General features: G+C 43.7%; 1 protein-coding gene across 4 annotated transcripts in view; it reads left to right on the plus strand.

Annotated features, from left to right (window-relative positions):
* The window catches only part of RGL1 (ral guanine nucleotide dissociation stimulator like 1), a 165,186-nt gene that overhangs the window by 18,040 nt on the left and 134,180 nt on the right, over positions 1 to 12,966 (plus strand). For 2 of the 4 annotated variants that reach the window (XM_004767942.3, XM_045074341.1), the window contains exon 1: positions 9,452 to 9,600. The exons of the other annotated variants lie outside the window; for them this stretch is intronic. In XM_004767942.3, the coding sequence (XP_004767999.1) occupies positions 9,550 to 9,600 (51 nt within the window). In that variant the 5' untranslated portion in view covers positions 9,452 to 9,549. Of the gene's footprint in view, positions 1 to 9,451; positions 9,601 to 12,966 lie in introns of those variants that run through there. 4 annotated transcript variants of the gene reach the window in all.

The following is a 12,966-nucleotide window of genomic DNA, read 5'->3' on the forward strand; positions in this document are numbered from 1 at the left end:
AATCCCAGTAGTTCATTTTTTTTCCCTTGCTTCCCTTGCCTTTTGCGTTGTTCCTAGGAAGATGTTGCTGCGGCAGAGGTCGAAGAGGTTGCTGCCCGTGTTCTCCTCAAGGATTTTGATGGATTCCTTTCGTACATTGAGGTCCTTCATCCATTTTGAGTCTATTTTTTGTGTGTGGTGTAAGGAAATGGTCCAATTTCATTTTTCTGCATGTGGCTGTCCAATTTTCCCAGCACCATTTATTGAAAAGGCTGTCTTTTTTTCCATTGGACATTCTTTCCTGCTTTGTCGAAGATTAGTTGACCATAGATTTGAGGGTCTATTTCTGGGCTCTCTATTCTGTTCCATTGATCTATGTGTCTGTTTTTGTGCCAGTACCATGCTGTCTTGATGATGACAGCTTTGTAATAGAGCTTGAAGTCCGGAATTGTGATGCCACCAACGTTGGCTTTCTTTTTCAATATCCCTTTGGCTATTCGAGGTCTTTTCTGGTTCCATATAAATTTTAGCATTATTTGTTCCATTTCTTTGAAAAAGATGGATGGTACTTTGATAGGAATTGCATTAAATGTGTAGATTGCTTTAGGTAGCATAGACATTTTCACAATATTTATTCTTCCAATCCAGGAGCATGGAACATTTTTCCATTTCTTTGTGTCTTCCTCAATTTCTTTCATGAGTACTTTATAGTTTTCTGAGTATAGATTCTGTGTCTCTTTGGTTAGGTTTATTCCTAGGTATCTTATGGTTTTGGATGCAATTGTAAATGGGATTGACTCCTTAATATCTCTCTTTCTTCTGTCTTGCTGTTGGTGTAGAGAAATGCAACTGATTTCTGTGCATTGATTTTATATCCTGACACTTTACTGAATTCCTGTATAAGTTCTAGCAGTTTTGGAGTGGAGTCTTTTGGGTTTTCCACATATAGTATCATATCATCTGCGAAGAGTGATAATTTGACTTCTTCTTTGCCGATTTGGATGCCTTTAATTTCCTTTTGTTGTCTGATTGCTGAGGCTAGGACCTCTAGTACGATGTTGAATAGCAGTGGTGATAATGGACATCCCTGCCGTGTTCCTGACCTTAGCGGAAAAGCTTTCAGTTTTTTCTCCATTGAGAATGATATTTGCGGTGGGTTTTTCATAGATGGCTTTGATGATATTGAGGTATGTGCCCTCTATCCCTACACTTTGAAGAGTTTTGATCAGGAAGGAATGTTGTACTTTGTCAAATGCTTTTTCAGCATCTATTGAGAGTATCATATGGTTCTTGTTCTTTCTTTTATTGATGTGTTGTATCACATTGACTGATTTGCGGATGTTGAACCAACCTTGCAGCCCTGGAATAAATCCCACTTGGTCGTGGTGAATAATCTTTTTAATGTACTGTTGAATCCTATTGGCTAGTAATTTGTTGAGTATTTTCGCATCTGTGTTCATCAAGGATATCGGTCTATAGCTCTCTTTTTTGGTGGGATCCTTGTCTGGTTTTGGGATCAAGGTGATGCTGGCCTCATAAAATGAGTTTGGAAGTTTTCCTTCCATTTCTATTTTTTGGAACAGTTTTAGGAGAATAGGAATTAGTTCTTCTTTAAATGTTTGGTAGAATTCCCCCGGGAAGCCGTCTGGCCCTGGGCTTTTGTTTGTTTGGAGATTTTTAATGACTGTTTCAATCTCCTTACTGGTTATGGGTCTGTTCAGGCTTTCTATTTCTTCCTTGTTCAGTTGTGGTAGTTTATATGTTTCTAGGAATGCATCCATTTCTTCCAGATTGTCAAATTTATTGCCGTAGAGTTGCTCATAGTATGTTCTTATAATAGTTTGTATTTCTTTGGTGTTAGTTGTGATCTCTCCTCTTTCATTCATGATTTTATTTATTTGGGTCCTTTCTCTTTTTCTTTTTGATAAGTCGGGCCAGGGGTTTATCAATTTTATTAATTCTTTCAAAGAACCAGCTCCTAGTTTCGTTGATTTGTTCTATTGTTTTTTTTGGTTTCTATTTCATTGATTTCTGCTCTGATCTTTATGATTTCTCTTCTCCTGCTGGGCTTAGGGTTTCTTTCTTGTTCTTTCTCCAGCTCCTTTAGGTGTAGGGTTAGGTTGTGTACCTGAGACCTTTCTTGTTTCTTGAGAAAGGCTTGTACCGCTATATAAATTTTTCCTCTCAGGACTGCCTTTGTTGTGTCCCCACAGATTTTGAACCGTTGTATTTTCATTATCATTTGTTTCCATGATTTTTTTTTTTCAATTCTTCTTTAATTTCCCGGTTGACCCATTCATTCTTTAGAAGGATACTGTTTAGTCTCCATGTATTTGGGTTCTTTCCAAACTTCCTTTTGTGGTTGAGTTCTAGCTTTAGAGCATTGTGGTCTGAAAAATATGCAGGGAATGATCCCAATCTTTTGATACCGGTTGAGTCCTGATTTAGGACCGAGGATGTGATCTATTCTGGAGAATGTTCCATGTGCACTAGAGAAGAATGTGTATTCTGTTGCTTTGGGATGAAATATTCTGAATATATCTGTGATGTCCATCTGGTCCAGTGTGTCGTTTAAGGCCTTTATTTCCTTGCTGATCTTTTGCTTGGATGACCTGTCCATTTCAGTGAGGGGAGTGTTAAAGTCCCATACTATCATTGTATTATTGTTGATGTGTTTCTTTGATTTTGTTATTAATTGGTTTATATAGTTGGCTGCTCCCACATTGGGGGCATAGATATTTAAAATTGTTAAATCTTCTTGTTGGACAGACCCTTTGAGTATGATATAGTGTCCTTCCTCATCTCTTATTATAGTCTTTGGCTTAAATCTAATTGATCTGATATAAGGATTGCCACTCCTGCTTTCTTCTGATGTCCATTAGCATGGTAAATTCTTTTCCACCCCCTCACTTTAAATCTGGAGGTGTCTTCGGGCTTAAAATGTGTTCTTGGAGGCAACATATAGATGGGTTTTTGTTTTTTTATCCATTCTGATACCCTGTGTCTTTTGACAGGGGCATTTAGCCCATTCACATTCAGGGTAAGTATTGAGAGATATGAATTTAGTGCCATTGTATTGCCTGTAAGGTGAACTGTTACTGTATATGGTCTCTGTTCCTTTCTGATCTACCACTTGTAGGCTCTCTCTTTGCTTAGAGGACCCCTTTCAATATTTCCTGTAGAGCTGGTTTGGTATTTGCAAATTCTTTCAGTTTTTGTTTGTCCTGGAAGCTTTTAATCTCTCCTTCTATTTTCAATGATAGCCTAGCTGGATATAGTATTCTTGGCTGCATGTTTTTTCTCGTTTAGTGCTCTGAAAATATCATGCCAGCTCTTTCTGGCCTGCCAGGTCTCTGTGGATAAGTCAGCTGCCAATCTAATATTTTTACCATTGTATGTTACAGACTTCTTTTCCCGGGCTGCTTTCAGGATTTTCTCTTTGTCATTGAGACTTGTAAATTTTACTATTAGGTGACGGGGTGTGGGCCTATTCTTATTGATTTTGAGGGGGCGTTCTCTGAACCTCCTGAATTTTGATGCTCGTTCCCTTTGCCATATTGGGGAAATTCTCCCCAATAATTCTCTCCAGTATACCTTCTGCTCCCCTCTCACTTTCTTCTTCTTCTGGAATCCCAATTATTCTAATGTTGTTTTCGTCTTATGGTGTCACTTATCTCTCGAATTCTCCCCTCGTGGTCCAGTAGCTGTTTGTCCCTCTTTTGCTCAGCTTCTTTATTCTCTGTCATTTGGTCTTCTATATCACTAATTCTTTCTTCTGCCTCATTTATCCTAGCAGTTAGAGCCTCCATTTTTGATTGCACCTCATTAATAGCTTTTTTGATTTCACCTTGGTTAGATTTTAGTTCTTTTATTTCTCCAGAAAGGGCTTTTATATCTCTCGAGAGGGGTTTCTCTAATATCTTCCATGCCTTTTTCGAGCCCGGCTAGAACCTTGAGAATTGTCATTCTGAACTCTAGATCTGACATATTACCGATGTCTGTATTGATTAGGTCCCTAGCCTTCGGTACTGCCTCTTGTTCTTTTTTTTGTGTTGAATTTTTTACGTCTTGTCATTTTGTCCAGATAAGAGTAAATGAAGGGGCAAGTAAAATACTAAAAGGGTGGCAACAACCCCAGGAAAATATGCTTTAATTAAACCAAATTAGAAGAGATCCAAAATCGTGAGTGGGGAGAAAGGGGATAAAAAGAGGTTCAAAAAGGAAGAAAGAAAAAAAAAAAAACAAAAAGAAAAGAAAAAGAAAAAAAAAAAGAAAAGAAAAGAAAAGAATTTTTAAAAAAAAAGAAAACACCTAAGAAAAATGTAAAAAATATATATATATTAGATAAACTAGTAAAAAAATCGTTAAAAAAGAAAAAAGGTAACAGTTAAAAAAAAATTTTACCCGAAGGCGAGGAAAAAAAAAATGAAAAAGAAAAAATTAAATTAACTGCAAGACTAAAAAAAAATCACAGGAAAAAAGCCATGAGTTCCGTGCTTGGCTTTCTCCTCCTCTGGAATTCTGCTGCTCTCCTTGGTATTGAAACCGCACTCCTTGGTAGGTGAACTTGGTCTAGGCTGGATTTCTTGTTGATCTTCTGGGGGAGGGGCCTGTTGTAGTGATTCTCAAGTGTCTTTGCCCCAGGCGGAATTACACCGCCCTTACCCGGGGCCGGGGTGAGTAATCCGCTCGGGTTTGCTTTCAGGAGCTTTTGTTCCCTGAGCGCTTTCCGTAGAGTTCCAGAGGACGGGAATACAAATGGCGGCCTCCTGGTCTCCGGCCCGGAGGAGCCGAGAGCCCAGGGCCCCACTCCTCAGTGCGCCCTCAGAGAACAGCGCCCAGTTACTCCCGTCTGCCTGACCTCCGGCCGCGCTCCGAGCTCACCGAGCCTGCGACCGGTTCAAGGTAACACGGAGCTGCGAGCTTACTGTCAGCTCTGTCTCTGTAGCCGGCTTTCCCGTTCCAATACCCGCAAGCTCTGCGACACTCAGACACCCCCGATCCTTCTGTGACCCTGCGGGACCTGAGGCCACGCTGACCCCGCGTGGGCTTCGCCCCGGTTTAGCCTCTGGAGCGATGTCCCTCAGCGGAACAGACTTTTAAAAGTCCTGATTTTGTGCGCGGTTGCTCCGCCGCTTGCCGGGAGCCGGCCCCTCCCCCCGGGGTCTATCTTCCCGTCGCTTTGGATTCACTTCTCCGCCGGTCCTACCTTTCAGAAAGTGGTTGTTTTTCTGTTTCCAGAATTGCTGTTCTTCTTCTCTTCGATCTGCCGATGGATTTTCAGGTGTTTGCAATCTTTAGATAAGCTATCTAGCTGATCTCCGGCTAGCTGAAGCAGTCTCAGCTTGCTACTTCTCCGCCATCTTGACTCCTCCGGTAATGTCATTTTAATGTTTTTAATATGTTTTGTGTTGTTTTTTCCCAGAGCATGATAAATTTGAACCAACACATCTATTTTATTTTGGACCAGTACCCTTTGCTATCAAGGGCATCCATTTTTGAAGCAGCTGTTTGGGTTGAGGGATACAGAATGTGGCCATGAAACAGATCAAAGCTGATTGGCCCTCAGGGTAAATAAGCTCATGACCTTGGCCTCATTAGCCCTGTGCTGTAACTAGCTGTAACTGCCCTGAGGGGAGGTTCACTTCCCTGAAGAAGCTCCAGCATTTGGAAATTATCCAAGAAGGCTTATAATGTTGTTGACCCACTCTTTTCTGCCCTAAGGATGAATGACTGGCCGGTTGAGGGAGAGATGGGGAAATTCTGTGCTTACCCTGGGACTGATGGTCCTGGGATCACCACCAGATAGAAAATAATGCTAGAGTTGGGCTATTTCGTAGGATTTGTATATGGCCAGTGCCAATGGATATTTTACTCAGCTAAATGTTGATGAACTTGCTCCAGAATGAAAACCACTGAGGTGGGTTTTGACCAATAGAAAACCTCCACGTGTGTCACAAACGTTGTGTGACAGGTGAGGCTTTCTGTGAAGGAGACTCTCTTGAGTCTTAGCCTTGCCTTATCTCTTCACACCACTGGGATGAACAATTGTGTGTGCACCAATTGGATGTGGAATGGATTGATAAGTACAACCTCCAGACTGTGTGCAGAAGCCAGAGGTTTTCCCAGGCCCAGGAATACAAAGGAGTCATGTTGTTCAGTAGCAACAGCAGCTCTTAAAGTTCTGTCTCTGAGGCTGGTTTATATTCCTCATCCTTTAAGGCCTATTGCTAAGTAGCTTTGTCAATATTCCCTCCTAAAACCCCCCTTCTAGCCTTCTGATTGGCCAGTGGGGTGGGGACGGGGGATAAGAGTGCTCCTTCTGACTTCTTTCTGGAGAGCTGGGACAACATTGTGGTCCCTCATATTTGTGGTCTCAGGCAAGGTCTAGTGCCTTGTAACCGAAGTCCTTTTCTAAAGCACAATAAGAAAAAATGAAATTCAATAAAAAATCCAGATGGAGCAATGATTACCCTTCTTCTTTCCACTTCCCCTCCACTCTGACACCCAGCGAACACGTTCTGCAGAGGCCAGCTTCCTCCTTAGTGTGGGCTAGAGAGCTTCCTCTTCAGGTCAGCTGGCTGGGGTATTATCGATCGCTCTGTGGACAATCTCTTTTTTCTGTCCTCATTAGCCACATAACCAGTTGCTGTTGAAGACGCTAATTTAGAAACCCTGTAAAATAATAATTGTTATATTTTTTAATAGTGGGGGGTACAAATAAGAAACCCAAACTGGTCCCTGATCTCTCCCCCAGATGGTCCCTATCCTGGGAAGCCATCTTTTCACCCCATCTCAGAGACTTTTCCCAAGTTAGCCCCTGCTAACCATTTGAGAGTCTTTCACACACATTCCTGTATGTAACTATGTGCAAATGTGTATTTTCATACAGAAGGGCTCACACTATACACACTGTTCTATAGCTGGCTTTTTCTCCTTAATGATATATCTTAGAAATCTTTCCATATTGGCACACACGATCCATCCCAATTTTTTAACCAGTCCCTAGTAATCTGTTATATGGATGTGCCCCCCCCCCACTTTTTTAAATCTAACCAGTCCTTGTACTGGTGGACATTTTGATGTATTTTTAAAACCATGAGAAATAACACTTTGGTGGCCAGCCTTGTACATATGTTTTGTTGAAATATTCCTTGAATATCCACAGATAAATTCCTAGCAGTGACATTCCTTGTTCAAAGGGAATGAATGTTCTTAATATTGACAAGTATTGCCAAATTGTGCTCTAAAACGGTTATGCCTGCTCATACTCTTAAGATGTCAAATATCTATTTTGGGTAGAAAGAAAAATCACATTTTCTCAGACTTATGTAGCTGGTTTCTGTTTATGTTCTTAAAGTGCCCTCTATGTTTCAGCTTCTGGACATCTGCTACACAAAGCAGGGATGCCCCCGTCATCTCCCTTCACCACCGCTCCCCTGGAGGACCCACCCCACTCTGAAGCCATCAGTAGAATAATTCTTGTCCTATATCTTAAGAATGTGCTGGGCCAGAAAAGGATGTGAGTTCTAATTATAAGGACTGCCCATTGATGGTACTACATCCAAGTACCTGCCACAAGGACACCAGGGCTTCAATTCCAGCGAAGCATCTGGAAGATAAGGCTTAGCCATGTCATGTCAACCCAGGCACACAGCATTTTGAGAGGTTATCACCAGCTCTGCTCCCCATCAAGTCTGTGAGGCAAGAGAGAATCTTCTTTGACGCTTCTAAAGGAAACTTAGGACCTATAGCTTCATCAGGGGAATGGAACTCCTCACCCAGTCGGGGAAGCAGGGAGGAATGATTAAGCACTTGAAAGCACTTTGAAGAGTGTTTAATCACAGTTAAATGCTTCTTCATAAAAGCTGATATTTTGATGTCTGGCTAACATCACGAGACTCCTGACCACGGCCTAGGATTGGACACTTTGCATTTTTACAGTGGAACAAGAAAATAAGACATGGAAGCCACTAAGATGTCTAATACTAGAGAATAATGGAGGTAGTACAGACGTCGTGGTGGGTGGATTATAATTACCTTATTTTTGTTGGTAATGTGCTCTGATTGCATACAGGGATTTGGCGAGATTGTTGTCATATTTTCTTTTAAAAAAAAAATTTATTTATTTATTTATTTATTTATTGAAAACATATAATGTATTTTTATCCCCAGGGGGTACAGGTCTGTGAATCGCCAGGTTTTCACACTTCATAGCACTCACCATAGCACATACCCTCCCCAATGTCCATAATGTTGTCATATTTTCTAAAGCACCTGGAGTTCTGAGGAGGAAAACTGGAAAATGAGTACAAATAATGATGCTCAATCCGCTTAAGTCATCCCCATCACCCTGTGGCATAGACCTTGGCAAAATAAGAAGGCCGTAGGATTTCCATGTCGAGATGTACTGCTATACAGGGAACCAGAGCCTGAGTTTTCTACAGGGTGCAAGAAACCACTTTGCCCACTTTAATCAGAAACAGAAACACCCACTGGTCAGTCTGGTTTTCCTACCAGTGCCTTCTCCACTACCATGGAATGTTTAAAAGACAACCAGGGGAGGGTGCAGCTGTGTTCCCTGGTCCTCGAGTTGCCTTGTGTCAGTAGGGAAACTGCTGGGCCTCCTTAATCACACCTGTGGACCCAGTTGTTGCCCTGAAGGAAGGACTGAAGGGATTGGAACTGGTGATTGAATGTATTCCATCTGTTTTGGGAAGCCATGGAAATTTGGGGTTGGGGGAGGGGGAGAGAGAGAGAAAGAAAGAGGGAAGGAGAGACAGAGGGGAGATGGAGAGTCGTACGTCCAAGAAGAGAGCTAAGGGAGTGTCAGTGAATTTCCTTCAAGTCTGTAGGGACAGGGGTCCTTATCCCCTCGGTTTCAGGAATGATTTGATTCAGGATGCTAAGCAGACACTTGAAAATGTGAACTGGTTCAGCGTTGATCCTGGATGGACCATGACTCATTTTGCAAAATTAAGCCAAATCTCTCTTTCCCTGCTCCCCTGTCTCCTAACAGTTTTGCTTTGCTAAGTAATCAGACATGGATCTTATTCCCAAGATGTGTGTATATATAGCCTTAGAGAGATAAGACATTTAAAACAATGCAATAAAATCCGTAATCAAAGTCCAGATACTGAGCCACAGGAGTTCAGAGGGGGAAGATGTCATTTCCAGTCAGGGTGGGCAGGAGATTATGATATTCATATTTTGGGGCTTAATATTTATTAAGAATTCCTCAGTAAATGGGGATGTGATGGGACAAGGCCCCCTCCAGGCTGAGCGGTTGGCAGGAATATATCAGGGAGGTACTGTAAGTGGGAGGCATGAGTAACAAAGGCAATTAGATTGTTTTGACCGGAGGAAAGGGCACACAAGGGTAGCGAGAAGGATGTTTCCATGGCAAGGCGTTGAATGTCCATTGTGACAGCTCACAACCGTGTTAGAAATAGCCTGGTTCACTGCAAAGGATGGTGAACTGGCAGGGGCCGGCCCTGCCCCAGCGCTGGGGCAGGAGTGGAGAGCAGTATAGGACGACAGGCGCAACACCGGAAGGGAGGGGCTGGCGGTATGGAGACAGAGGAGCGTAGTCGCCTAGGCAAGGAGAGCTGCTATGGCAGGGTAGGTGACAGATCTCTCGGGAGGCGCTGGGACTGAGAAACGGAGGCACAGGTGGCACTGGGAAACGTAATCTGGAGTGAGGGAATAAGAAAGTGTGTCAGCAGTTAGAAGGCTCCAGCTGCCGCGCTCAGGTTTATGGGCAGACTTCCAAGCTCTGGAAGGAGGAAAGAGGGGAATGGAAAGCAAGAAGCAGGGCCCCCACCCTAGAGGGACCGGGCAGATTTCCAAGCCAGGAGTCAGACCTGGAACGGGGGGGGGGGGGCCTGCCTCGCGGTGGGAGTGGCTCGTTGCTCCGTTCCAGAGCGCTGAGCAGAGGGCTTCTCATTCCTTCTGCATAAGGTTATGACTGCTCTGCGACGTGGGGTGTGCAGGGGGGCGCGAGGAGGCCCCACCGTGGGGAGGGGAGGGTCCAGATGCTGGGCCGCTGCTGGCTACGGAGCTGGGGCTTTCCTTGGTAGGCAAAAGGGGAAGAACGGAGAAATGAAAACAAGTGGCGATCTCAAACAGAGCTGTATTTCAGGAAGATTCATTTGAGGCTAGTGCGTAAAATGAATTTAATGAGTCCTTACTGTCTCAAATTTCTTCTCTTCCCAAATACTTCTCCAGTGTGTTCACGTCTCTCCACACCTCTTTCTAATGCTGTAGGTTAAATAAACCATGGTGTTAAAATTAGCATATTAAGTTAATTAATACGATATTCATTTCACCCATTTATTTTTACATTTTTAATGTGGCTTCTAGAAAACTTGAAGTTATGTAAGTAGCTGACATTATATTTCTTTCTTTTTTTTTAAATATTTTATTTATTTATTTGACAGAGAGAGATCACAAGCAGGCAGAGAGAGAGGAAGGGAAGCAGGCTCCCTGCTGAGCAGAGAGCCTGATGTGGGGCTCAATCCCAAGACCCTGAGATCATGACCTGAGCCGAAGGCAGAGGCCTCAACCCACTGAGCCACCCAGGCGCCCCTATTTCTTTCTTTTTATAAAAAATATTTTATTTATTTATTTGACAGAGATGACAAGTAGGCAGAGAAGCAGACAGAGAGAGAGAGGGAAACAGGCTCCCTGCTGAGCAGAGAGCCCAATGCAGGGCTCGATCCCAAGACCCTGAGATCATGACCCGAGCTGAAGGCAGAGGCTTAACCCTCTGAGCCACCCGGGCGCCCCTAACATTATACTTCTATGGGAGAAGTGTCCCTTGAATCCTCTCTCCGTATCACAGTCAGATCTTTTGAAAATACAAGTCTTCTCCCGTAACTGTGCTGTGTGGAGGCTTTCGATGGTCTCCAGTGCCCCCAGGATTGAGTCCAGACTCTTCAACATGGCTCGCAAGCTCTTGTCATCTGATGAGGTCCTCATCTCTCAACTACCCCTCCTCATTGCACTCATCCTTGGGGCAGATCAAACCATACAGAGCTCTGTCTGTGAAGTCACTCAGCATTCATGCCAGTTGACTTCCTGAACTGACCATTTCTCCCCCTTCTCATTGGCTAACTTTTGCTTCCTTCCCATTAAAGTCCCCGACTCCTCAACTCTAGAATATGTGCCTTTCCTTGATGCTAGGGGGGCCCCGCCATGTGCCTGCTGCCTTGTAGCCTTCTCACATTCTCAGTAAGGTCTTATTTACCTGCTTCTATCCTCCCTAGAATGTATCTTTGAAAGCAGGAAATCTCTGTTGATCCCCGCCTCACGCCCAACACTTAGCACAGTACCTGAGTCACAGCAGCTACCTGCATGACTGTGTGAATGAAGAAATGGGGCCATGATGCCAGCAGTGGGGTCCTGAGCCAGATAGTGCTACCAGGAATGAAAAGGATGAGATGCTCGGGAAAAAGCCAGTAAGGACGTAATTCTTGAGTGCAGGCCACTATGTGATGCGCCTCTGATTACTAATGTGTATGAACAACTGATGAACTTCATCAGGTGCCAGAAGGTCCTATATCATATAAGCAACAGCAAAGAAACAAACAAATGTTCTAAGAACAAGAGTGTATTCTTACTATATTTTTTTTTAAATTTTAATTCCAGTGTAGTTAACATATGATGTTACATTAGTTTCAGGTGTACAATATAGTGCTTTAGTAATTCTGTACATTACTCAGTGCTCATCATGGTAAGTGCAAAAGTGTATTTATTTATTTATTTATTTATAAACATGTAATGTATTTTTATCCCCAGGGGTACAGGTCTGTGAATCGCCAGGTTTACACACTTCACAGCACTCACCATATGTTCATAGCCCCACCCCCCTCTACTGGCCCCCCTCCCCCCAGCAGCCCTCAGTTTGTTTTGTGAGATTAAGAGTCAAAAGTGTATTCTTTTAAAAGTAGCATGGTTTTGGGAGCCAAAAGACTTGGGCTCAAGACTTGGCTCTTGGATTTACATTGTCTCTGTGGTCTTGACATTTCATTTTCTTAGGTTATAAAATGGAGCTAGTACCTCTGCTTTGGGGGTTGTGGTGAAGATTAAGGAGACTAAGACACGTAAAATCACTTTGTCAACTGCAGTGACAGAAAGCGTTAGCCAGTTACCAATGCAAAAACACTTATGCCTTCAAGTAGGTGATATTCATGCGATGGTGACTAAATTGTACATAATCTTGACCTACCCCAAGGCATGTAAACCTCAAGAAAAGCGCCCTGGTACAGAGGAACTTAGGTAGTCTGCACCACGTGAAGTGCCCCATTTCAATCAGTATGACTCAGGGAGTGCTCTGGGGAGGGAGTGAGTGAGCCGGGTGGTGCTGCGGGCGCTGGCACCTGGGTGGTGTGGCTGGGCCAGGCGGCCTCCTGCTCTCTGCCTGGTCTTTGACGAACTCCCGTTTGACCTATGGGCTTGGGCTCATGCCTTTCCCTCTGCTTGGACTGCTCTCTTCTCCTCATGGGCCCGCTTCCCGAAACCCCTTCCCCATCATCTGGAAATTCTATTCCTACTTCAAGTCTGCAGGAGGCTGACAGTCTTTAGTATCTAAAGTTGCCCCCCCCCCCCCCCCCCCCAAAAGAGAGCCCACTATTTGGTCTTCTCTCCCATTCCCTGGTTGGGTATAGCACTGGGCAGTCTCAAGAAGCCCTTCCACCAAGCCTGTATTCTTGCCCCCAGAAACATGCCCAGCTCTTACGTGGGGCGTGCCGGGATGGTTGTTCTTAGTGGAACAACCTGCAACACTAGCATTCTGACTTGGAATTTAGTCTGAGTGGTTCCATGCCGGGCCGGGGTCACACCCTTCCCTCCTGCCTGCTTTGTTCTTCTGCGTGTTGGCCTCCCTTACTTTGGATCCATGGCCAGTGTGTGTAATTCAGTGCTTTACACATAGTATATGCTCTGGTAAAGTCATTAAAATAGTTATTTATTTACCTGACCCTTCAT

The sequence above is a fragment of the Mustela putorius genome, unplaced genomic scaffold, assembly GCF_011764305.1.
Source record: "Mustela putorius furo isolate JIRA1106 unplaced genomic scaffold, ASM1176430v1.1 tig00537335_pilon_pilon_pilon, whole genome shotgun sequence".
NCBI classification, from domain to species: domain Eukaryota; kingdom Metazoa; phylum Chordata; class Mammalia; order Carnivora; family Mustelidae; genus Mustela; species Mustela putorius.